The 23277-nt window shown below is 49.6% G+C and overlaps 1 protein-coding gene across 5 annotated transcripts in view; it reads right to left on the minus strand.

Moving 5' to 3' along the window:
- Positions 1-887: 887 nt before the first annotated feature.
- The window catches only part of ARHGEF37 (Rho guanine nucleotide exchange factor 37), a 61410-nt gene continuing 39020 nt past the window's right edge, over positions 888-23277 (minus strand). For 4 of the 5 annotated variants that reach the window (XM_037044939.1, XM_037044935.1, XM_037044936.1 and 1 more), the window contains one exon: positions 20716-21212. In XM_037044939.1, coding sequence (XP_036900834.1) covers positions 21177-21212 — 36 coding nt within the window. In that variant the 3' untranslated portion in view covers positions 20716-21176. Of the gene's footprint in view, positions 1334-6207; positions 6423-7522; positions 7651-8392; positions 14598-20715; positions 21213-23277 lie in introns of those variants that run through there. The other variant, XM_037044940.1, reaches the window with a different exon arrangement.

A 23277-nucleotide genomic window follows, 5' to 3' on the forward strand; every position in this document is an offset into this window, starting at 1 on the left:
CGTGAGAATATGTGACCACGGTCAGCCTGCCCCGCACCCTCACTGGGTTTGTGATGCTACCCTGGCTGCCTGCACTCCTGGATCTTTCCTGTGCGACTCTGCTCCACTGCTGGCTCCGCCCCTCTTATAGTTCCCAGTTGAACGGTTTCGTTGTTGTTGGACTTCCGTATAGTTCAATTTTTCTGCTCTTTAGCTGCATCTTTGTTTACTAAACCTTTGTTGTATTCAAACTTGGTTGTGGGAGAAGGCACAGTGTTTCTACCTATGCCTCCATCTTGGTGGAAGTCTCTTGGGCCCTTGTATTTGTTCAAAAACAACAGTGGGCCACGGCAGGCCTAGGTCATAACCTCACAGAACACACAGCTCTAGAAAGTGTGCATTCTTTACTTTTAATTGCACAGTGATACACAACTTGATTCTCCTTGTAAAATATTCCCGTGACATACTTACTACTAAAGCTACTCGACTCCTGACTTCCCGCCAGCCTCTCTCTCAAAGTAACCTCAGCTATTCGTTTGGCGTATAGCTGTTAAAATACTTTTCTAGTTATGGACATCCTAATATTGTTGCATGCAGAAATATAGTGCTTTTGTCTTGTGGACATTTTAAAATAGGTCCAAAAGGGGAACACCATGAAAAATCTTCTGCCTAACCTATTCCCCATCAGCTCAATGCTGTCTTGGAGCAGCTGGCCAAGGTCACCTGTTTCCAGTGCTTCCTTCTGGCTTAGCAAGGCCAGAAGTCAGCAAACCTTGCCTGTAAATGGCCAGATCATAAATATTTTAGGTTTTGCGGGCTTATGATCTCTGTCACAATTAATCAACTCTGACATTGTATTGTGATAGCAGCCATAGACAGTGCACACATGAATGAGCGTGTCCAGGCTGTGTGGCGATAAAACTTTATTTATGGGCACTGACATTTGATTTTCATAGCATTTTCACATGTAATGAAATATTATTCTTCTTTTGATTGTCTTCCAATATTGAAAAATCTAAACACCAGTCTTAGCTCACTGACTGTACCAAGTCAGATAGCAGGCTGGATTCACGCCATGGGGTATAGTTTGCCCACCTGGTCTAGCCACATAAAAAACAAATGTGCACAAACATTCTTTCCTCGCCTTTTTTACATGAGGCAAACATGCTGTACACATTGTTCTAGACCTTGATTTTCTCACTTTGTGATATGTCCTAGAGATCATGCAGAACTTTGTGCTGTCATCTTAGCCTTGAAGAAACCCACAATTCTCCACTGATCTAGGGAGCAAATTGTTAGGCAGCAGCAGAATGACTAGGTTGGGTTGAAATATGGGAGTGTTTCAGAGAAGGTCCTAGGATTGAGGGAAGCAGGTTCTTTTGCTGGAAACATCCTTATACCAACATTTAAACAGAACTGGAAAACGCCTGAGGGGTGAGTTAAAGCCACCCCACCCTACAGTCAGGAGACCAAGGCCCCAGCTAGGGAAGTGACTTGCTTCGGATCATGCCCTTAATCAAATGGGAAGCTGGGAATGCCACCCAGGTTCTGATTCCAAGCCAGTGCTCTTTCCTCAGAATGTGTGGGATCAAATGATCTGCCTCTAAACCCCTCCTTGGATTCCTCGACTTCTAACTGGAGACCATGGCCTTTCCCAGAAGGCAGCACAGAATGGACTTAAGGGCCTTGGTTTTCCAACCAGACAGCCCTGGATTCAAATCCCAGCTTGGCCACCAAGGTCTAGTTACCTTACCCTTTGACCACCGATGTCTTCTTCTTTAGCACATAATATCACCTACTTCACAGGATTATACTCATACTTAATACCACCTATCTCATAGTTCAATGGCAGATTTAAAGGACACAAATACATTGCCTGGTATACAGTAAGCACTCAGTAAACTGCTTCTTATTTTTCCCCTCTAGTTCTCTTATTCTTTTATTAAAATTTTCTTATTGCGGACTTCGAGCCAAGATGGAGGCATAGGTAGACACACTGTGCCTCCTTGCACAACCAAAAGAAGGATGACAACCATTTAAAAACAAAAAATACCCTGGCTGGTGTAGCTCAGTGGATTGAGCGCGGGCCTGCGAGCCAGACGATCGCAGTTCGATTCCCAGTCAGGGCACATGCTTGGGTTGCAGGCCAGTTTCCGGCAGGGGTCAGTTCCCTGCAGGGGATGCACCAGAAGCAACCATACATTGATGTTTCCTTCCTCTCTCCTTCCCTTCCCCTCTAAAGATAAATAAATAAAATAAAATAAAAATAAATAAATAAATAAATAAAAAATAAATAAAAACAAAAAATAACCAGAACTGACAGAAAATTGAACTGTATGGAAGTCCGACAACCAAGAAGTTAAAGACACATTCATCCTGACTGATAGGTGGAGCAGCTGGTGGACCCAGCAAGGTGTTGGGTTATGGAACTAGGTGCTCAAGACTGCAGCTGGTGGACCATGTGGTCCCACATTTGCATGCAGATAAACCAGGCAAAACAAAGGGGAAGCAGGTGCTCCCAGCCTCACAGGAAGGTTCATTGGAGAGACCCACAGGGTCCTAGAATGTACATAAACCCACCCACACAGGAATCAGCACCAGACAGGCCCAATTGGCTTGGGGAAGTGGGAGAAGTGATAAAATCTGGCAGAACGTGTAGCAGGTGCTATTGTTCCCTCTCGGACCCCTCCTCCACATACAGCGCCACAACGTAGGGATGTGGGTTGCCCTGCCCAGGCAAACACCTAAGGCTCCGCTCCTCACTATGTAACAGGCACGTCAAGACAAAAAAAAAAAAGTGGCCTAAATGAAAGAACAGATCAAAGCTTCAGAAAAAATACAACTAAGTGACAAAGGGATAGCCAACCTACCAGATGCACTGGTAATCAGGATGCTGACAGAATTGGTTGAATTTGGTCTCAAATTAAATGAAAAAATGAAGGCTATGCTAAGTGAAATAAAGGAAAATGTACAGGGAACCAATAGTGATGGGAAGGAAACTGGGACTCGAATCAATAGTGTGGACCACAAGGAAGAAAGAAACATCCAACCAGAAAAGAATGAAGAAATAAGAATTTTTTTAAAAATGAGGAGAGGCTTAGGGACCTCTGGGACATCTTTAAACATTCTAACATCTGAATTATAGGGGTACCAGAAGGGGAAGAGGAAGAGCAACAAATTGAAAACTTATTTGAAAAAATAATGAAGGAGAACTTCCCCAATCTGGTGAAGAAAATAAACTTCTAGAAAGTCCAGGAAGCTCAGAGAGTTCCAAAGAAATTGGATCCAAGAAGGAACACACCAAGGCACATTATAATTACATTAGCCAAGATTAAAATGAAGGAGAGAATTCTAGAAGCAGCAAGAGATAAGGAGACAGTCACCTACAAAGGAGTGCCCATCAGACTGCCAACTGATTTCTCAAAAGAGACCTCGCAGGCAAGAAGGGGCTGGAAAGAAGTATTCCAAGTCATGAAATGCAAGGACCTACATCCAAGATGGCTCTGTCCAGCAAAGCTTTCATTTAGAATGGAAGGGCAGATAAAGTGCTTCTCAGATAAGGCCAGGTTAAAGGAGTTCATCATCACCAAGCCCTTATTATATGAAATGTTAAAGGAATTTATCTAAGAAAAAGAAGATTTAAAAAATATGTACAGTAAAATGATAGCAAACTCACAATTATTAACAACCACAACTAAAACAAACTAAGCGAACAACTAAAACAGGAACAGAACCACAGAAATGGAAATCACATGGAGGGTTATCAACAGGGGAGTGGAAGAGGGAGAGAGGGGGAAAAGGTACAGAGAATAAGTAGAATAGATGGTAGGCAGAAAATAGACAGGGGGAGGGCAAGAATAGTATGGAAAATGTAGAAGCCAAAGAACATATATGTATGACACATGGACATGAACTAAAGTGGGGGAATGTGGGTGGGAGAGGGTGTGCCAGGTGGAGAGGAGTGAAGGGGAGAAATGGGACAACTGTAATAGCATAATCAATAAAATATATTTTAAAATTTTTTTATTGCTGTTTAATTACATTTGCCCCCATTTCGCCCCATTGCTTTCCCCTGCCCTGCCCACCACCCCTTGCCCACATTCAATCCTCCCTGCCCCTCGTTGTCCTTGTCCATGGGTCCTTTATACATGTTCCTTGACTTGACGCTTCCCCTTCTTTCCCCTATTATCTCTGTGTCCCTCTGGTCACTGTCAGTTTGTTCTTTATTTCCATGTCTCTGGTTCTATTTTGCTTGCTTCTTTGTTTTGTTGATTAGGTTCCTCTTATAGGTGAGATCCTATGGTGTTTCATCTTTTACCACTTGCCTTACTTCACTCAGCGTAATGCTCTCCAGTTCCATTCATGCCATTGTGAAGGGCAGGAGCTCCTTCTTTCTGCTGCACAGAATTCCATTGTGTGAATGTACCGTAGTTTGTTGATCCACTCATTTACTAATGGGCACTTGGGCTGTTTCCAGCACTTGGCTATTGTGAATAACACTGCTACAAACACTGGGTTGCATAGGTTCTTTTGTATTGGTGTTTCAGGGTTCTTAGGGTATAATCCCAGCAGTGGAATTGCTGGATCAAAAGGCAGTTCCATTTTTAGTTTTCAGAGGAATTTCCATACTGTTTTCCACAGTGGCTGCACCAGTCTGCAATCCCACCCACAGTGCACTAGGGTTCCCTCTTCTCCACATCCTCCCCAACACTTGTTTGTTGATTTGTTTGTGGTGGTCATTCTATTTCTCTTCATGGTGAATCAGCTGTAAGGGTGTAAAGATTAATTTATCATAGTGTAGGGAACTCTTGGGTCAGACTCCATGCAGGTGGGTGGGTTGCTGTTACGTCATTTGTCTTGGCTTGAGTTGCTGCCTCCCACGTCCTTTAATAAACTGTGATTCACAGCAGAGGGACTGTCACCATCTTGGTTTATCTCCACTCTGTTGAATGAGAGGAGATGAGAATAAGATTTCCTCTGAGCTCAGTGGTTCTCTCAACCTCTGTCACCATTAGAATTACTTAGGGGAATGTCTCCCAAACGCCAAGGTCTAGGCCTCATCCCCTTTCTTATCCTGATCAAATTGGGAGAGGAGCCCAGGCAGCTGAGACGCTCCCTTGGTCACCCCACTGCAGTTGGGCGCAAGAGCCGCCTGTCCGGAGACCACCGCGACTGTGTCTGAATCACCTGTAGGCTGCACCCCTTCCGTTCAGTAGGCCTGGGGCAGGGCCTATGTGTTTGCATTTCTTTTTTAAAAGATTTTATTTATTTTTAGAGCGAGGGGAAGACAGGGAAAGAGGGAGGAAGAAAGAGAGGGAGAGAAACATAGATTGGTTGCCTCTCACACATCCCAAATGGGGACCTGACCTGCAACCCAGCCATGTGCCCTGATGGGAAATCAAACCTGTAACCTTCCAGTTCACAGGCTGGCATTCAATCTACTAAGCCACACCAGCCAGGGCTGCATTTCTAACAAATTACCATGTGATGTTGACTGTGGCAATGTGGGGAACACATTTTGATAACGCCTGATGTAGAGAAACCTGAGTGGGCCTTCATGGGTTTTTCCTTCCTGGCATTCTTGTCCCTTCTGGTAACAGCTCTTGACTTGTCTTTGATGAACTATCCCATGTCACCTCTGAGGCCATAAGGTGATACTCACCCTGCCTCCCAGCTTCGGGAGTGGGAATGTGACCAAGTCTGGCCAATCAACAGAATCTACACCCTGGCTCCAGTGAGTGATTGGCTCACTGATGGCCATGTCATTTGGCAGAGTCCAGCGAGACAGCCCCTGGACTTTTGCTGGAATCCTTGGGAAGAGGCACTAAGCTGGCAAGATGTGAGCCTGGAGCTGCTGCTGACCTTTGTATGAAAAGACTTGCCTGATAACGAGGCAGAAGACACTAAGAGAGACCAGGTCCTGATGACACTCTCCATTTTTTAAGACAAAGATTTTATTTTTAGAGACAGGGGAAGGAGGGAGAAAGAGAGGAAGAGAAACATCAATCAGCTGCCTCTTGTACATGCCCAGTCTGGGGACTTGAACCCACAACCCAGGTATGTGCCCTGACCAATAATTGAGCTGGCAACCTTTTGCTTTGCAGAATGACGCCCAATCCACTAAGCCACACCAGTCAGGGCTGATAACACCCTCTTATCCCTGGATCCAGCCTGACTCTAGATCTGAATTTTTCAGTTATATGAGCTAATAAACACCCCCACCCATACCTTTTTTTATGCCAGTTTGAGGTGGGGTTTTATTCTTTGCAACTTAAAGAGTGCTGACTACATGGGACATTGAAATGTCTCCTCCAGAGAGTGGGTTCTTGCTTCTGTCTCAGATGCAGTTTCCATCAATCCATGACCCTCAAAAAGGCCCCAGAACTGAGCAGAACTCTCAGAGGTCACTTAGTCCCATCCCCTCCTTGTTTATGTGGGGAGACCTGTGGGGAGCAAGGGGAGGTGAGGACTTTCCCTGAGTCACTCGTACAACAAAGCCAAGGGATATCAACTCTGTCAGCAAACACACCCCTACCAGTGGGGTGATAACAGCCAGCGGCGGCGCAGTGCTGAAACGCTGGCCCAGTCTCCTTCTCAAGGACACCCACGAAGGGACAGGGGCAATGTCTCCGTTTCTCTAATTATAATTGAACCAACAAGTCCATAGATATTGTTGTCTCTAATCATAAAGGGAGTGGGGAAAAATTTTCAGGGGACAAAGATGAGCAACAAGAGGAAATGAACCCCTCCAATAACCTTACCACTTGCACTGACCCTAAGATTTTGGGAGCATATTTCATGTTTGCGTGCTTTTTCTACACAAATTTATGCCAGGCAATGTGGGGATTAGTTCTGGGGGACCCAAACTATTCTTCTGAGGAAGAAATGGGGGTGAGGCTTGGAAGTGGGAGAGGGAGACAGTGCCTCCATTCTTTGGAGCCGTGTTAGACAGGGTTCTGGCGCGAGCACCAGAAACTAAGGGCGAAGGGGATTTTTTCTGAAGCCCAGTGGAACCCTACATAATTAATGAGAGACAGTAAGAGCAGGCTTGTGTCAGCAGGAATTAAGGGAACTCTGAGGGCCATGAAGCAGGAAGTAGGCAAAGCCATCACTGCCTTTAACAGGGACAGAAGCAGGGATGCTGTCCACCATCCCACAACTGCTATTGTCACAAAGAGAATGACCGGCCAGAAACCATTGCTTTGTCCTTGCCAGAGTCAACATCCTTGGAAAGAGCATTTTAGGTCATGTGTCCCCACTGATTCACCCAGGTGAGGAGAGGAAGGAGCTGACCCCTTTGACTTTAATGGGAGGAGGCCATCAGTGGGGGGAATGAGCTCAAAATGACCTCTGCCCCGAGACAGTTGGGGGTAGGCAATTCCCCTTAATGGTTCGGAGGGGAATGGGTGCTGTGTGGTCCCAAACCAAGAGCCAGCCCCTCGTGAGCCTAGAGTGAGACAACAGCACCCGAGGGGCAGTGCTGCTGGAGACGGCGTGTTTGTGAGTCAGCAGTCTTGATCCTCGGTCCCAGCTTGGCCACTACCTCGCTGCGTGATCTTGAGCAAGATGCTGGAGCTCTCTGAGTGCCACGTCCCTCCTCAGGCAAATAACCCCTGCACAGCTCCCCTTAGGGCTTGTCACTGGTTTGAATGAAGTTACGTTTGTGGAGACCTAGGAAAGACAAAATAAATGATTAATTTTTAACAGTATGTAACACAGGGAGATTTTTCTGCGGCAATATTGGCTTTTCTGTATCTGCAAAGTCGAGAAACTAGGAAATAGGGTTTTGGTTCAGAAAAACAGCTGATAAGGGGTGTTTCTGTGTGTGTGTGTGTGTGTGTGTGTGTGTGTCCATCCCTTTCTGATTCCATGTCTCTCCCTTCTTCTGCCCCCTGCTCTCTGTCTCTCGCCCTCTCCCCTCCTCCCCCACCTTTCCCCAGGCTTAGCCAGGCCAGAGCTAAGGTATTCTCAGAAGTGGCAGCTCAGGGCCCTTTTAGGCCAGTTCTTTCCTCCCCTAATGGCTGTGGTTGGCAAGATCAGACCAATTCAAGACAGCCTCTGGGTTTCTCTGAGCCTCTGGCTCCAGGCTTGAAAGGCAGAGTATTTCCATCTTTGCGAATCTCAGGAGTGTATGAAAAGGGAACAGCAGTGACAGATGGGGGCAGAGCACTCGTTCACCTCCTGGGGACAAGGGAGGTAGAGGGATCCTCCAGCACTTGGTGGCTGGTGGCTTCAAGCCAAGGTGGGCAGCCCTGGTGTCCTCAGCTCAGCCCTGCCTCCCGCCCATCCCGCCTCTGCGGCTCTCCTGCTGGGGCAGCCTCTGGGGTCCAGACAAATCCGGACAACGATGTGCCCCACCCCCCACCCCGCCACTCACTGTGTAACCTCAGGGAAGTCATTAACCTCCTCTCACCTCAATTTCTTTTGTCCTAGAACCGAGAGGATAAGAAGTGACTTGTGGGAAGAGAGGGAACAATAGTACAGCTGGGAGCAGCGGTCAACCCGGCAGCCTCCTGGCCAGCTCTAGTGCACCACCTGTTGCCACGTGACCTGCAAGCTGAGAAAGGAGTTTGCATTTCTAAATCGTTTGAAGAAAAAAAATCAAAAGGAAAGTAATACTTCATGACACTGAAGATGACAGGAAATTCACATTTCATTGTCTCTGATTAACTTTTATTGGCACACAGTCACATCCATTTGTTTATGTGTTGTCTACACATGCCTTTGCACTCCAGCGACAGAGCCGAGTGGCCGGGACAGAGGCTCCGTGTCTGAAGCACTCCTGGCCCTTGACAGAAAAAGTTTGCCTATCCTTGGCACAGGTTGGAGAGTGCAGACTACATGGGGCCAAATCTCTGCTCTGTCACTGAGTTTGTGACTTTGGGAAGGTCACTTAATCTACACGTGCCTCATTTTCTTCGTCTGTGAAATGGAAATAGTAATAGTTATTATGGGTTATTATGGGTTTTGAGGATTAAATGAGTTAATATCTGTAGAGCCCCAGGCCTGATGTCTGTACATTGTATTATGTAAATAGAAATGAGATCATACACATGAAGAACTAAGCTTGTATCGTGTGTTTTGGACTTAGCTGGAAGCAAAATCAGGCAGAATGGTGGCTTTGTCCCTGCTACTTTCCTGTTACTGTCCAGAACAACTTTTTTGTTGTTCAGACACTTGAGTGAAGACCGCCCATGTAGGGTGGTAGAATGTACCAGGGGTGCATGGTCAGGGCCACGTCACTGGGGACAGACAAGCCCAGACCCCGAGGCTCTGTCACGAACAAGTGCACTGAGAATACAATGCTGATGGGGAGGCCCAAGGGCGGCCAGGCACTCTGCATGGGTAACAGTGTTTTGCTTGTTTGTTTGTTTGTTTCTTTGCTACACTGAAGTGTTTTTTTTTTTAACTAAGAGCTGTTTTTTTGTTTTCTCCTTAACCACTTCACCTCCTCAAGAGGTCAAGGTTTTTGACTCATGGAATCTTGAAAAGCAGTTGAAGAATCTGTTTTCTCAAGGTGAGAGAGGGACTGGAAAACTTGAGGTGACCAGGGAGACATGACATAATAGCAGCATGTATGACGTCCTTCAATACGGAGCGTGATGTGCTGCCACCAAAGTGAGGGCAATCTCGGGCTGCATTAACAGAAGTAGGACTTGGAGGAAGAGGAAGGTAATGTCCATCGCTCTACTCTGTCCAGCCCATGTCCTATTCGGGGCAATGTAAAAGGGACATGGACACATTTGGTAGTATCCCCAGGCCTTCCCATTAGTTGCACTGGGTTTCTCCCCACCTTGATTATAACCTGGCCCTCAGGAGCAATTGACAAGTGCCAGTAGCTCCTGTCTTCTAAACATTCTGTTATGCAGAACTCACCAACTCTTTCCTGATGAAAGCATGCCGAGAATAAGTCCTTCTGCAGGTCAAGAATTCTAATTTAGTCCTGGCTATTGTGGCTCAGTGGGTTGAGCACTGACTTGCAAACCAACAGGCCACTGGTTCGATGCCTGTTCAGGGCACATGCCTGGGTTGTGAGCCAGGTCTGCAGTTGGGAGCCTGCGAGAGGCATCTGATCAATGTTTCTCTCCCTCTTTCTCCCTCCCTTCCCCTCTGTCTAAAAACAAATAAATAAAAATCTTTAAAAAATAAAAATAATTTTACTTTATCAACTGCTACAAAAACATTAACCTGATCTCTGGGGGCAAAGTTTAGTCTGTTTGGCAACTCCTGGGATCACCTGGCCTCGGAAGATCCTGCACTGCCCAGTGGTTCCGAGACTGCCTGGTCCATCGCAAAGACTCAAGGCCCCCTGCCATGTAGCTGCAGCCTAATTTCCCAACCTTATCTTCCATTTCTCCCCTTTACACATACACAACTCACCCAAAGAAGAGCACAGTTCAGCCTTTTCAAAAACACATGCTGTATTAGTTGTTTTTCTCACTGCAAGCGGCATAATGCCAGCTCCGACCAGGCTCACTAAGAATGGAAAGTTTATTGGCTCATTTGACTGAGATGCACAGGGTTTCTGGCATCAGGCCCAGCTGGATCCAGCAGCGTAGGGTCCCTCTGGCTCCGTCTCTCAGTTCTGTGTTAGCTTCATTCTCAGACCAGCTTTCTTCTCAGAAGCTGCAAAATGGTTGCTAAAACTCCAGACTCAAATCTTGCAGCTCAGCAACCTAAGGAGAAATAGAATCTCTCTCCCCCAGGAGTTTGAGCCCAAGGCCCATGAAGTGACTCTCATAGAAAAGACCGAGGTTCTGTGAGAACAATTGTTATTCCCATTTTACAGAAGAAAAAATTGAAGCACGTGTAGACTAAGTGGCCTTCCCAAAGTTACAAAATTAGTGACATAAAATAGATCTGTCCACCCCCCAAAAGTCTTTTGGTAAGAGGCATTAAACATAGTGACTGAGCAGACCTAAGTCACATACCCCAGGCTACAGGGGTAGAAACCTGCTAAGAGTTGGGGATACCACGAGGGTCAGTGTTGCTTACCCCACAGGGCTTGAGAGTAGGAAAGAGTGAGAACCTGAGGGACAATGTGCATTCTGTCATTGGGAGCAGGAAAAACAGGTGATGGGCAGGCAGCAGCACGTGTCCACCACCACACATGTGGTACCCATCCTCCCGACAACCCAGTGGACTGGTAGTGAGGGAAATACAGCCAGGAAGGGCACCTCTGGGTGCTGGAGGGAAAGTCCTGCATTTCTTCGGGACACCTTACTGGCTATGGGAGAAGACTAAAAGGAAGGGCAAGGGAGCCGCAGGGAGGATTTTGGACTTTGGAAATTGGCCTCACTGCAAGGATCCTGACTAATGAAAAGAGAGGTGTGTCAGGAGCTGGGGCCCAGATCAGGGTGGGAGTCCCAGGGAGCAGGAGAGGAACTGTGCGCAGACACTACCCAATGCCTGTCACTTCTTTCCTTCCTTCTTGAAGAGCCCTGTGCTGTTCAGGTGCGAGGAACATGATCCAAGCCCATCATGATGTTCTCACCTCCCCTTACGAATGATTGGACCAGTATGAACATGTGATGAGATTTTGACCAATGATATGTAGAGGGCTTTTCAGAACCATTTTCTTCACTGATAAACGCACAAGAAGAAACCAAACTCCTATGCTGGACACTGTCACATCTGAATGTGGAGCGCTATCTTGTAACCATGAAAAGAGCCAACCTGAGGGCTGGTTGAAACCAGAAGAAGGCAGAACAAAAAAATGGACAGGACCTGAGCCCTTGACTATGACATTGAGCCTCTTAATTGACCAACCCTAGAGCCATCTTACTTTGGGACTTCTTAGTGTAATAAATTAACCATACTGTGTAGGCCCATCCCACTGGTGCCCGCCTTACTGCAGCCACAGCACACTACATGGCTCGGATGGGCTTTGCCCATTGAGAGAGTTTCTAAAGAGAGAGGGCTGGACCTTCTGACACCAGCTCCTGGGGCTCTGGGCAAGCCACATGGCCTTCCTGGGGAGTGTAGAGTGGTGCAAAGAGGACGAGCTTCAGAGACTCATACTCTTAGATCCAGGCCCTTGAACTCATTAATTCACCTCTCTAGGCCTCAGCGTTCTCATCCATAAAATGGAAGAATAACCTGTGCTTCATTGAGTGTGAGGCTTCAGACCAGGCATGGGGGTCTGACATGTAATTATAATGGCTGTTGGTGGGAGGAGCACTTTTACCTGTGTGTCCTGGGACCAGGGTATCAGTGCTGTCCAAACAATGACTTACACAGTGTGACATTTTATCAGGATTCACTCCAAATCTTTTGAAAAGCCCAGGTTTCTGGACTCCATTCACGGAGATCAGGATCCAGTAGACCTGAGACGGGGTCTCTGAATTGGTCAGGACTCTCCTGGTTGCAAGTGGCAGAAGCCCAGCTCAAACTAGCCAAAGAATAAAAGCACAATGTATTGGCTCATTTATCTGAATAGCCCAGGGGGACAAACTTTAGATGTGTCTGGGTCTAGGTGTCCATGTCAGCAGGTCTGTCTGTCTGTTTGTCTGTCTCTTATCCCTGGTCGTTGTTTGCCTCAGGGCTGGCTTCATTCTTAGCCAACAGTTTCAGGCTGACAGCTACCAGCCCATGACCTCTGAAAAACAGAGCTTCTCTGCCAAGATCCTGGGGCTGCCACTCCAGTCAGGCTTTGACCCTGGACTTGGCTGATCGTTTTGGCTGTGATCGGCCCCATCTGGGGAACATGCTCACCCCTGGGGATCGAGTGAGTGGGGTCTCCAGCCAAATCACATGGGTTGTGTGGGGGGCAGGGAGGGCTCCACAAGGGAACACAGAGTATCCTCAGGGGAGGAGGAAGTGGGTGCTGAGCAGGCCAACAGGCCACAGGGCTCAGAATCCACGTTGCTTACCCAGTCACCCAGTGGATCATGATGCATAGACAAATTTGGGAAAGACTTCTGATTAGAACATGGTTTTAAGACTTATTAGAGCCACAGAATCCCTTTCTTCCTAGGAAATCTTAAACAGGAGAAAATTAACAAAACAGATCCAAAACTGGCCCCATGCTAGTAGAAGGAGGGGTGTGGGGGCTTCCATCATCCCCCAAGCATCCCTAAGGGTACCCAGGGGCTCCCCTGAGCTCACTAATCTCATTGCCCTCTGAGTTCCCTCTTGCTCTGATTCTCCAACCCTGCATCTGGTGCAACAGGCAGGGCAGGGTCGAGGAGAGTCCCAAAGAGCTCACCTAATTCTGTCTCCCCTCCAACCCTCACCTCTGCCTTAGCAGCCAGGGTTAGAGGAGTAAATAGGGACAGGAGGGGCCAGGGGCTGACTTAGAGGGTGCATCAGACAAGCCACATCCAGGTGCTTCTGGCTTTGAAAGCCCATCCTGGCCCAAAGCCAAAGGGGGACTCTGCAGGCCCTGGCCCTGAGGCTGTGTGGGCGGTGATGACCAGGCTGCCTGCCTGCATCAGTCGCAGCAGAGGGAGATGCTACGGGGGGACACAGGCTGGGGAGGAGACATGGCAGTGGATGAAGTCGATTTCACACTTTATTAGTCAGTCCCGGGCCAACTGAGGCTGTCCTGAAACTGGGCTGAGGCCCTGACTCTCTCTCCTCCCTGTACCAGCAAGAAAGGCCTCTCTCTATAGCCTGAAATTCTTCTTATTAAAGGAGCAATATTTTTTCTATTCAGAATTACACAGCATTCAAACAAGGAATTGGGATCCCTGTTATTCTGCAAGAGACTGCTGCAGCTGAGTGTTCTGCAAGGCTGAGAGCTGACAAATCTGATGTGTGTGCTCCAGTAAAACACAGGGCAACTAGTTAAATTCGAATCAGATAAACCATCAGTGATTTTTCAATACAAGCATGCTTCATTTGGGACATAGTAAAGAGTGTTTGAATGTAGCATTGAATAAAATGGATAAAATCCTCGTCTTTGAGGAGCTTACTTTCTGATGGGGGAGTTGGACAACAAGCAAACCAGACATTAGAAGGGAGTGATACCTGCTATAATGACAGTAAGAGAGACATGATGATGCAATAGTGAATGACAGGGATCAGGGCATGGGGGTGGGGTTGGAGTCTTCCCAGACGGAGTGGTCAGTGAAGGCCAGCCTAAGAAGCTGACCTGCACGTCAAGAAGCCAGCTTTGGGTGGACCTCGGGGAAGAGCACCCCAGGGAAGGGAAGGGCCAGTGCAAAGTCCCCAAGTCAGGAAGGAGCTTGGAGTCACTGAGGAATAGAAGGCAAGCCAGCAGAGGGGGCGGGGCCTCCCCACAGGGCCTTTTAGGTTAGAGTGAAGAGCGTGGGCTTTGTTCAGTTTTCAGCAGAGGTGTGATGCCCTACTTTTTCGAAGTATCTCTGCTCTGTGGAGAGTGGACTGAGGGTAAAGGACACGGGCGGGACTGAGAGATCATCGGGAGGGCCCTGCTGGGGTCCAGGTGAGAGATGCTGCGCTGTAGTTACCTGGAGGGGAAACCGTGGAGGCTGGACACACAGGGACCAATTTGGGGAAGGTTTTAGGGGTTTTGCTGAAGGATTACATGTGAAGTGCTGAAAGGAAGAGAGGAATTGGGGTGAATCCCAGGTGTTTGGCATGAACAGCTGAGTGGCCCAGGCGCTGTGGCCCAGGGCAGACTGTGGGAAGAGTGGCTTTGGGGTGGGGTCACGGGTTAGGTATTGGTTGGGGCTGTACCTGGGGAGGAAGGAACAAAATGCCGGTCATGGTCGCAGTACAGGCTACAGAAAGTAAATCCAGACCAAGTGTTTTGGGCTGGCAACTCAACTCTCCCACTGAGGCGCAGACCCACGAAACTAGGGGTGGTGGTGCTGTCCCTGGGGGTCTCTGGCCTGGGAGGGGGCCAGGGGCTGCTGTGAAGGGGGAGGGGACGCATGCTGAAATTCTTCCAATAGTTTGTGTGCACCTCATTGTGTTTGTTCATAGGTCAGAGCAACTGCTGTTCTGACTATGGCTTGTGTGTGTGTATGTGTGAGGGAAGAGGGATGAGAAAGACTGTGATAAAAAAATTTAAAAATTAGGGGACATAAGTTGGGGAAGGTAGACCCACACACACTGCTTATCGGGAAGCGTCTTGAGAGAATGAAGCAGCGCCAGACAGCCAGCTGCAGTCACCAGAGAGTGTCTGAGGGCATGGTCCCAGTGATGGCAACCTCTGGCCTCTTATGATACCCACTTGTTTTCGGTTTTGAAAGAGAGCACCAAGTGAAGGGCTATTTTTCAGAGCCTGAGGTGGTGAAGGGTCGGGAGCGCACAGACACTAGAGGAAAGGTTGAAGAGCCGGGGAGAGTTCACCCAGGGAGGTGAGAGCGTGGGGCGGCAGCACTCCCTGCGAAGCTGGGAAGGAGCAGCACTGGCTTGTGTGGCCCTGGTCAGCCCTTCACTAAGTGATCACATGTCCCAGATACTGTGCCAAATGCTGCTGTGCCTTATCCCATTTCAACATCCCAACAACCCTTGGAGGCAGGGCTACAGCCTGGTTTACCCACAGAAAGGAAAGCGAGGTTTTAAAGAGATGAAGTGATTCGTACAACGAGGTCACACAACGAGGTGAGTGTGGAGTCAGGATTTGAACTCAGGCACTTTGCAATACAAGGTCCAGGGGCCTGACCACCCCAGCCTCTACCCACAACCTTCTCCCAGGTCCAGCCCCCCTTGCTCCCTAGGTTCAATCATGTCCTCAAATGGGAGGATTTTAGATACCCCTGCCCCTCCTGCCTCCACCAGGACTCAGGAAAAAGTCCTTTGCACTAAAAGCTGGACCCTAATCCCATCTCCTGCGAAGGTCTCCATATCTTCAGAGGGCCTGACACTGCAGACTCTGGGACCTGGTGCTCAAACCTCAGCCCAAAGACTGAGACCCTCCCACCCATTCTGCGACCTGGCCTTGATCTCCCAGGCCTTGATCTGCGTCCTGCCTGGACACTAAGAAGTAGTTGTCACTGAGAGCCCCAAGGGGGCTCTGACTGCCTGCTGGATACCTGCTGCTCTCCCACCCACCCTGAGGAGTGTGCCCTGGGACCACCACGCCTCCCAACCTCCCAACTCCTTCACCAGACTAGCAGCCTGATGTGCCCCAGGCCCAGCTCTGCCCCAGGGGAGAGGCCAGGACCTCTCAACTGCGACACCAGCTCATCCTGTGAAATGCCTACAGGGTGATACAGTGCTGGCTGATGTGGAGATTTGGATTTGTTTTTTCAGCTTGCAGCTCTTGAAAGCCTTCTATGTGTTAGGCACCGGCTTAATCCTGTAAAGTAGATTGCCTCCTGCAATGCTCCAGTCCCCTGAGTAGTGAATGGGAACCATGTGAGTGCTATCTGTGCGCTGGTCTCTCCCCAGGCAAGGCGCTCTCCTGATGTGCCCAGAAGCCCAGAGATCCCAGATTAGAGACAAGCAGCCTCTTCCCTGGCCAGTGCCCCACTCCCACTTCCCGTCTCCTTTACCTGGGGCCCACTGCTCCCCAGGCCCAAGCTAGTGCCAGACATAGATGCTGCTGAGACACCCTGGTGGAAGCTGACCCTCTCCCTCTGCCCGGAGCCTAGCTCTGCTCCCACACAGCAGCCCTGGGACCTCCTCTGTGTCTCTCTGCTCTGGACCCTATAGCAATAGCCCCAGCTGGCCGAGACTGGGGGCAGTCAGTACTCTCTCAGCCACTGGACCTGGAGTGTGACTCGCTGTGCGCAGCCCAAGACACTTCCAAGAGTCCTAGGTGGAGAAGACAGGATAGTCCCCTCACCCAGGGAAGGTGCAGCAGACCTGGTGATGGTCCAAATCTTTCCTGAGGGTTGGGCAGCCTGAGGCGCAGAAGTACCTGGGAGCCCCATAGTTCCACTCCCCAGTCCCATCCTGTACCCCTAGCTGCTGAACAGCATGCCAGTCACTGGCCAATCAGAAAGAGGACCACTCTATCAATTCCCAGTCAGGGCACATGCCTGGGCTGTAGGCCAGGCCCCCAGTAGGGGGCGTGCAAGAGGCAACCACGCATTGATATTTCTCTCCCTTTCTTTCTCCCTCTCTTTCTCCCTCCCTACCCCTCTCTAAAAATGAATAAATAACATATTTTTTTTAAAAAGAAAGAGAACATCTCTATTTATTGTGAACAGAAGGAATTTAACATAGGGTGGAGGTTACACAGGTGAATGAAAATCTGAGCCCCAGAGATTAACAGCAAAGAGACATTCCAGTTCGCAAGCTGGAGGGACAAAAACAGGAAGCATAGCCAGACCTGCCCAACAGGACCTGAGGCCCTGAGGATGGAGCCATCCCCTGGGAACTAGAACCACAGGGAAGACCAACTGCAGGCTGGGATGCTGCCTGAAGCAGAGAGAGGGAGAAATACCTTGGTTTCTCCCTTCCTCGTGCCTGTCAGTGCTTCCCACTGGCCAAACCTACCAGGAAACCAGAGGGCAAAGGAGCCTGGGAACTGTAGTTCTCTGAAGTATAGGGCAGAGCAGAGCAGGGCAGAGAATGATTGTGAGAGCAAACAAGCAAATATCCAATCTTTGGAGACGTAAGATGCTCTGAAGGGGTGGCTGGTCCTCCTACATCCACGCTAGTCCAACCCTTCCTGGGGTTCTGGGCTGTCCCAAACCTGCAGCCACTGTTTATAGCTCTTTCCACTCCCAGGGCCCAAGGATGACCAAACCTATGATGACAGGTAGATGGGCCCGAGGCAGGGAACTCAGCACCCCCCTGGATGTCCTGGGTACATGGAGGCTGCCTGAGACCTCAGCGGAAACTGAACAGCAGCTGCTGAGGCTCATGGGCCCAGCCATCAAGCCCATGACACACCCGGTTCCCTCATTCTCTTCACCCCCCTACAAGGAACCTGGGCCCCAAAGCTGCTGGGTCCCTTGGGAACACCCCAAGATGATACTCCTGGCTGCAAGCATTCCAGCAGTTTCAGTGTGCCTGATTCTGCCTGCGCACTGGCCCAGCATCTCCACAGTGGTGCAGTGGGCAGTGGAAAGCCCTGTGGCTGGAGAGGGGCAGGAGAATGTGGGCCACTCGCACCCAGGAGCACTGCTGTGGTTGGGACGCCTGCCCACCCTGACCCCACTCGCATGGCCGGACCAGTGAAGGTCAAAGGGGAAAGTCTCAGGAATGTCTCTGGAGTGTGACAGCCAAGTCCAGCACTTCATCTACACAGGCCAAAGGCCAGGCCTTGTCACCATCCTGGAGAAAGGCCCTGCAAACCTCTCTCCAAACGTCACACATTGCTTCTGAAGTCCCCATAATAATGACAGCTGTGTTTCTTGAGTATGAATGAGCCATTGCTGGGCTAAGTGATTCCTTAGCAGCATCTCATTTAATCCTCAAATGACTCTTGTAGGATAGGTACTATGGAGATTCTCATGGGGGAGTCAGAAAATATGGGGCACAATCTCACAAAACTGTGAGGCAGCAGCAAGTGTCAGTGGCATGAAAGGAAAGGGTGTTCCCCAAAGGTCCGACGAAGGGAAATGAGTGCCAGATGGGTCTAGGAGAGACACAGGAAGGTGCTTCACAGGAAATATAAGATATAAAACTAACTCTTCAGAAGAGACCCTCCACCCAGGACGGTGAGCCCACACTCAGGCAGAAGAGACAACGAGGGGGACTGCTGTGGCCACACAGAAGACTTCACACCAACAGACTCAAACAAAGGAATCCCTGGTTTCTGGCTTCTCTTGAAAAGTCAGTCTACCTGGTGCCTCTGGGCCCTCATTCTGATGTGGCAAAGTAGGTTGGAGCCAAGGAACTGTTCTTTTATACCAGGGGTGTCAAACTCATTTTCACGGGCGGGGGGGCACATTAGCCTTGCAGTCACCTTCAAAGGGCCACATATAATTTTAGGACTGTATAGATGTAACTACTCCTTAACAGTTAAGTGAGAGCTCGATGCTGCTGCCAGGTAGAAACAAGGTGCTAGGCCAGATAAAACAAGGTGGAAGGCCAGATTCAGCCTGGCAGCCTTGTGTTTGCCACCTGTATTTTAGACTGAGCATATATAATGGGGTCCAACACAGTCCTCACCACTCCCTAATGTCTTTCACCTGGTCGTTCCCCTGATTTGCACCACCTGTCAGGCACCCGCTGGCATTCCAGTTTGACCCAAGGGTGCCTCCTTGACCTCCCACAGTTGACTTGTAGAGTGTTGCTGCCCCCTGGTGGTCACAGCTCACATGTTTCCTCACTGCACAGCAGTGATGCTGCTGCTGCTGATTGTGTCATTTACTCCTCTCCCCCACCCCGTGAGAACAGAAATTGTACCCGTTTTACAGATGAGAAAACAGAAAGGGTACATTCAGAAATTACCAATAAGCAAACAGGTGATCCCAGGGGGAATACTTGGTAAATATATGATTGCCTAACCACTATGCTCTACACAAAATAATATTAAATGCAAAGTATAATTGAAAAAATATAAAGAAAGAAAAAGAAGAGCAAACAGGTGAGCAAGGTTAAATGAATGGCTTGTTCAGGATCCTAGCTCCTCCTGATGATGCCAGGAGCAGAAACCGGCTCTTTCCCTGCCCCAGTCCTGGGAGGGCGTTCAGTCTGTTCCCGGGGCCGCCAGGCCCTGCTGAGGCTCTGCCCCTCTGGAAGCCAGGCCTGCCGTGCAGGGAGCCAGGTGCTCCTCGAGATAAGCCAGAACTCCACAGTGAGTGTTTCTGGGACCGAGTGGGGAGGACGGGGAGACTGGGGGACTTCATCCAGCTTCTTCACACACAGATAAGTGCACTTGCTACTTGTTTGTGGTCAATTAGGCCTTGAGCTCAGCTTTTCCCAAGTTCTGGGCACTTTCCCCGGCACTATGCTCCTCCCCAGGCCTGAGAAGGCCTCTTTTCCCTTTTGCTTTCCCCAGTCCTACTTGGCCCGCGTGGCCCAGCACCTCCTCCAACCCGCTCCTGTGACCTCCTCAGCCCCCTCAGACCTCCCTCCTGTCTCCTGTCCTGTGGAGCCAGGTAACTGCCTCACTCTCATATGTCTTGCCTCTCCAGCTGTCTGGGTGATTCCTCCGAGGTAGGGCTGCCATAGTCCTGTCCCCTTGGGGATGTTTATGAGCAATATGTATGGAACATATATCACTTAAGGCATGTGACGTGCGTAGGATGATTCCAGGATGAACCAGAGCTTGCACCCTAAAATACCACCCTGGGTCTGTCACTCCTCTACCCCAAACCCTTTACTACCCCGGCCTCCACCCATGGCTCTCAGAATAAACACCAAAGCTCCTTACCATAGTGACCTCTAAACCATCTCCCACTGTACCCACCAGCCCTACACATATCCTGTGTTCTAACTACAGCATTTCAGTTTCCTGACAGACCGTGCTAGCTCTCACCTCTGGGCCTTTGCACATACCCGCCTCCCACCTGCACTCAACCCTAGTTACCCATCAGGCCTCAGCTTGGATATCACTTCCCTCGGGAAGCCTTCCTGAGCCACCGAGTCTGAGTCAGGGCTGGACCCTCGCCTGGGCTCTGGTGGTACTTGTTAATTCCCTCCCCTACAACTTACACGGCGTGTAACTGACCATTGACTTGTCTGTCTCTCTCCCCAGCTGTGGGCTCTGAGAGGACAAGGCCCTCATCTGTCTCACTTCTTGCTGCATCCCCAGCTGCTGAACCCAAAGGTGTACTGTGGCCACTCCTCAAATGAATACACGAATGAATGGGTTCGTTTTTATGTATAGCAAGTGCCCCGTGAACAAATGTGGTGCTGGGGCCCCTGACTACCCAATGGTAAGAATCATACAAAGTCCAGACGTTTTCATCTTCTCGGTCCTTTATTCCCAGTAGTTCACATCAGCTATTCACCAAGCTAGAGCTCATCATGTCAATGAAGAATCCGCTCGTCTTTCCTCTGATATTGTAATCCTGTCTTCCTGTCCCAAACTGGGCTGGGGCCCAAAAGGTTAAAGAGGTCTCACTCTACTGCAGAAAGCAAGGGACACCCCTGAGAGTCAGTCTTCCACTCTTAGAAGTCCTGTCAGTTCATAGGCAAATACCTTAGCAAGTTCAAGAGTGAAATAAACAAGACACAGTGTAATGGTTCTAGGCATCTGGGGGGAAGGGCACATCACACAGAGTCCCCTGGAGAAAATTCAGGCCATCCTCCTCAGTGCGCATTTTCTCACCCTTCGGTGACTTTCAGTCTCCTTCCCTGGTCCACAAGAAACCACACCATGTTCTGCTGAACACTTTGTATTTTCCCTTCATGAGACCAGTTTAGTTCCAAGTGTATTTCAGTTTCCTCCCTTGTGCCTGCAAGAACACCCAATTTTGTTCAGGTCCCTTTTAATGGCACTTAATAAATATACATTCTGGGACCTGACCAAGCAGGCTGTCCTGCACCAAACCACCTCCAAAGCTGCCTCTTCAAAACATCCAAGCTAGTGCAAAGCTCGGGGGTGGGGGGTGCATAGTAGCTCAGTGGGGGGGGGGGCGTGCATCATAGCTCACCACTGGTGCCCATTTCTGACCCCAGGCCTCTTGTCTACCGCTGAGTGTATAGGGCAGAGGTCCCCAGCCCTGGCCACATGCTAAGCATGTGGAGTGCTTTCTGAGTCCTGAAGACCCAGGCCACGCCCCAGACCAATTACATCAGCATCTGCAGTGGGGTCCTGGTTTCAGCCATAGCTGAAAGCTGCCGCCATGACGGCAGTGAGCAGCATGCTGAGAAACCCTGAGCTAGCGCCCAGCGGGCTCTCAGTCCATATTGTGGAACCACAAATGGGTTTCTTATTTTACTATCTGCTCTCCTATGCTTCCTATTTGAATCAGCAGAAGAAAGAGAAAAGAAAATGAGTCAAGAGCATCTTGTAAAGTGAATTTGGGGCTGGGAGAGGGCTTGTGGAGTTGAGTTTTCTTGGCATTATGCAACCTTCACGCTTTCACAAGCCCTGAGGAGGTGAGCTACATACCATCTGACACAGTCCTGTGTGTATATTCTTAAGAGCCCCCTAAAAGCCAGAGCTGACAGCTATAGGCACTACGGGTATGATAACACAGAGCTCAGTCTCAAATGACACCTGCTTTTACACTCACTCTGACTTGGGTTGGCCCCAAGTTTTGTCATCTGTGTTAAAGACCATGCCGGGTCTCCTTGTTCTCCTGTGGTCTTGTAATTATCTGAGCCCAGACCAACATCCTAGAGATGATTCAACAGTGGCTGCACCCAAAATTGACCCCGTGGATCAGTTCTTTATGGAGGGGTTTCCGTTTCCAGGTTCTAGAAAGGGATGACAAGTTCAGGGGTTTGTCTGCCTAGAGAGCAGCACTGAGAAGGAGCCTGCAGTAGATCCTAGGGTGATGGGAAAAGACGCCATGCTGATGAACGACGTTGGCCATGGGCACGGGAAGGGGCGATGTGAACACTGATGCTGGGGCCAGCCTGAGAGCACTTCCAGCACAGCCTGCTACTAAGAGCAATGTATGTTTGTATATACTTCACACTTTGCCAGGAGTTTTCACATCCTTAGCCTCATGTCATTCATAACACAGCCCTGTGAGTCAGGTCTGTGTGCATGGGAAGCAGGAGGCTGTGTCCTGTGTCTCAGGTCCCACAGCCAACTGACACTGTGGCTACTGTTGCCCTCAGGCCCTCAGTGGCCTCCTGAAATCACCTGGGGTTCCCCTGGCTCCCCCTTTTCCAGAAACAGGAAGCCAAGCCCTTACCTAACCACCCACCAGGCTTGTGCTCCTCTGCTTCACAGTGTCCTTTGTGATTTGCATGTCCCTCCAGCCCCTGGTTCAGAGAACACAGCAGCAGTATACAGACACTTGGAAACAGCCTCACACCCCCACCTAACACACCCTCAAAATCTCCTCTTCCCTGGAACAGGCTGTGTTTACCTACACACATCCCAGAACTGTGGCTTGGCCACACCCACTCCCAGGCCCAGGCAAGAATTTCCTGGGAACCTCTCCGTTGTCCTGACAAGCCCGCTCCCCCACTAGAGCAGGCTCTTGAAGGTTCGCTGCCCAGCAGAGCTCAGCTCCCAGCATGGAGAAATGAAAGACGACTGGCCAGCTGATGGTAGGAAGTCAACCGTCAGGCCAGGCAGGTCTAGGCTTCTCCAGCACCCCTCCCTGTACCCACACAGCAGGCAGGTAACATCTGGGTGACCCTCTCTGTGGGCAGGCCCAGATGGGGGCACAGGTAGGCCTGACTGTGAGCTACAGCAAATCCTTAACAACTTGACATACTAGTCAGGGTGCTCTGACTCCAGCTTGGAAGCACCTCATTGTGAAGACACCTTGAGCTGTCCTGATTGGAGCCTTTCGAGCCCACCCACACCAGCATTCTGCAAGGCCTGCCCACCTCTTC

Source organism: Sturnira hondurensis, unplaced genomic scaffold (genome assembly GCF_014824575.4).
Source record: "Sturnira hondurensis isolate 20B ecotype Veracruz unplaced genomic scaffold, ASM1482457v3 Scaffold0004152, whole genome shotgun sequence".
In the NCBI taxonomy this organism is placed as follows: domain Eukaryota; kingdom Metazoa; phylum Chordata; class Mammalia; order Chiroptera; family Phyllostomidae; genus Sturnira; species Sturnira hondurensis.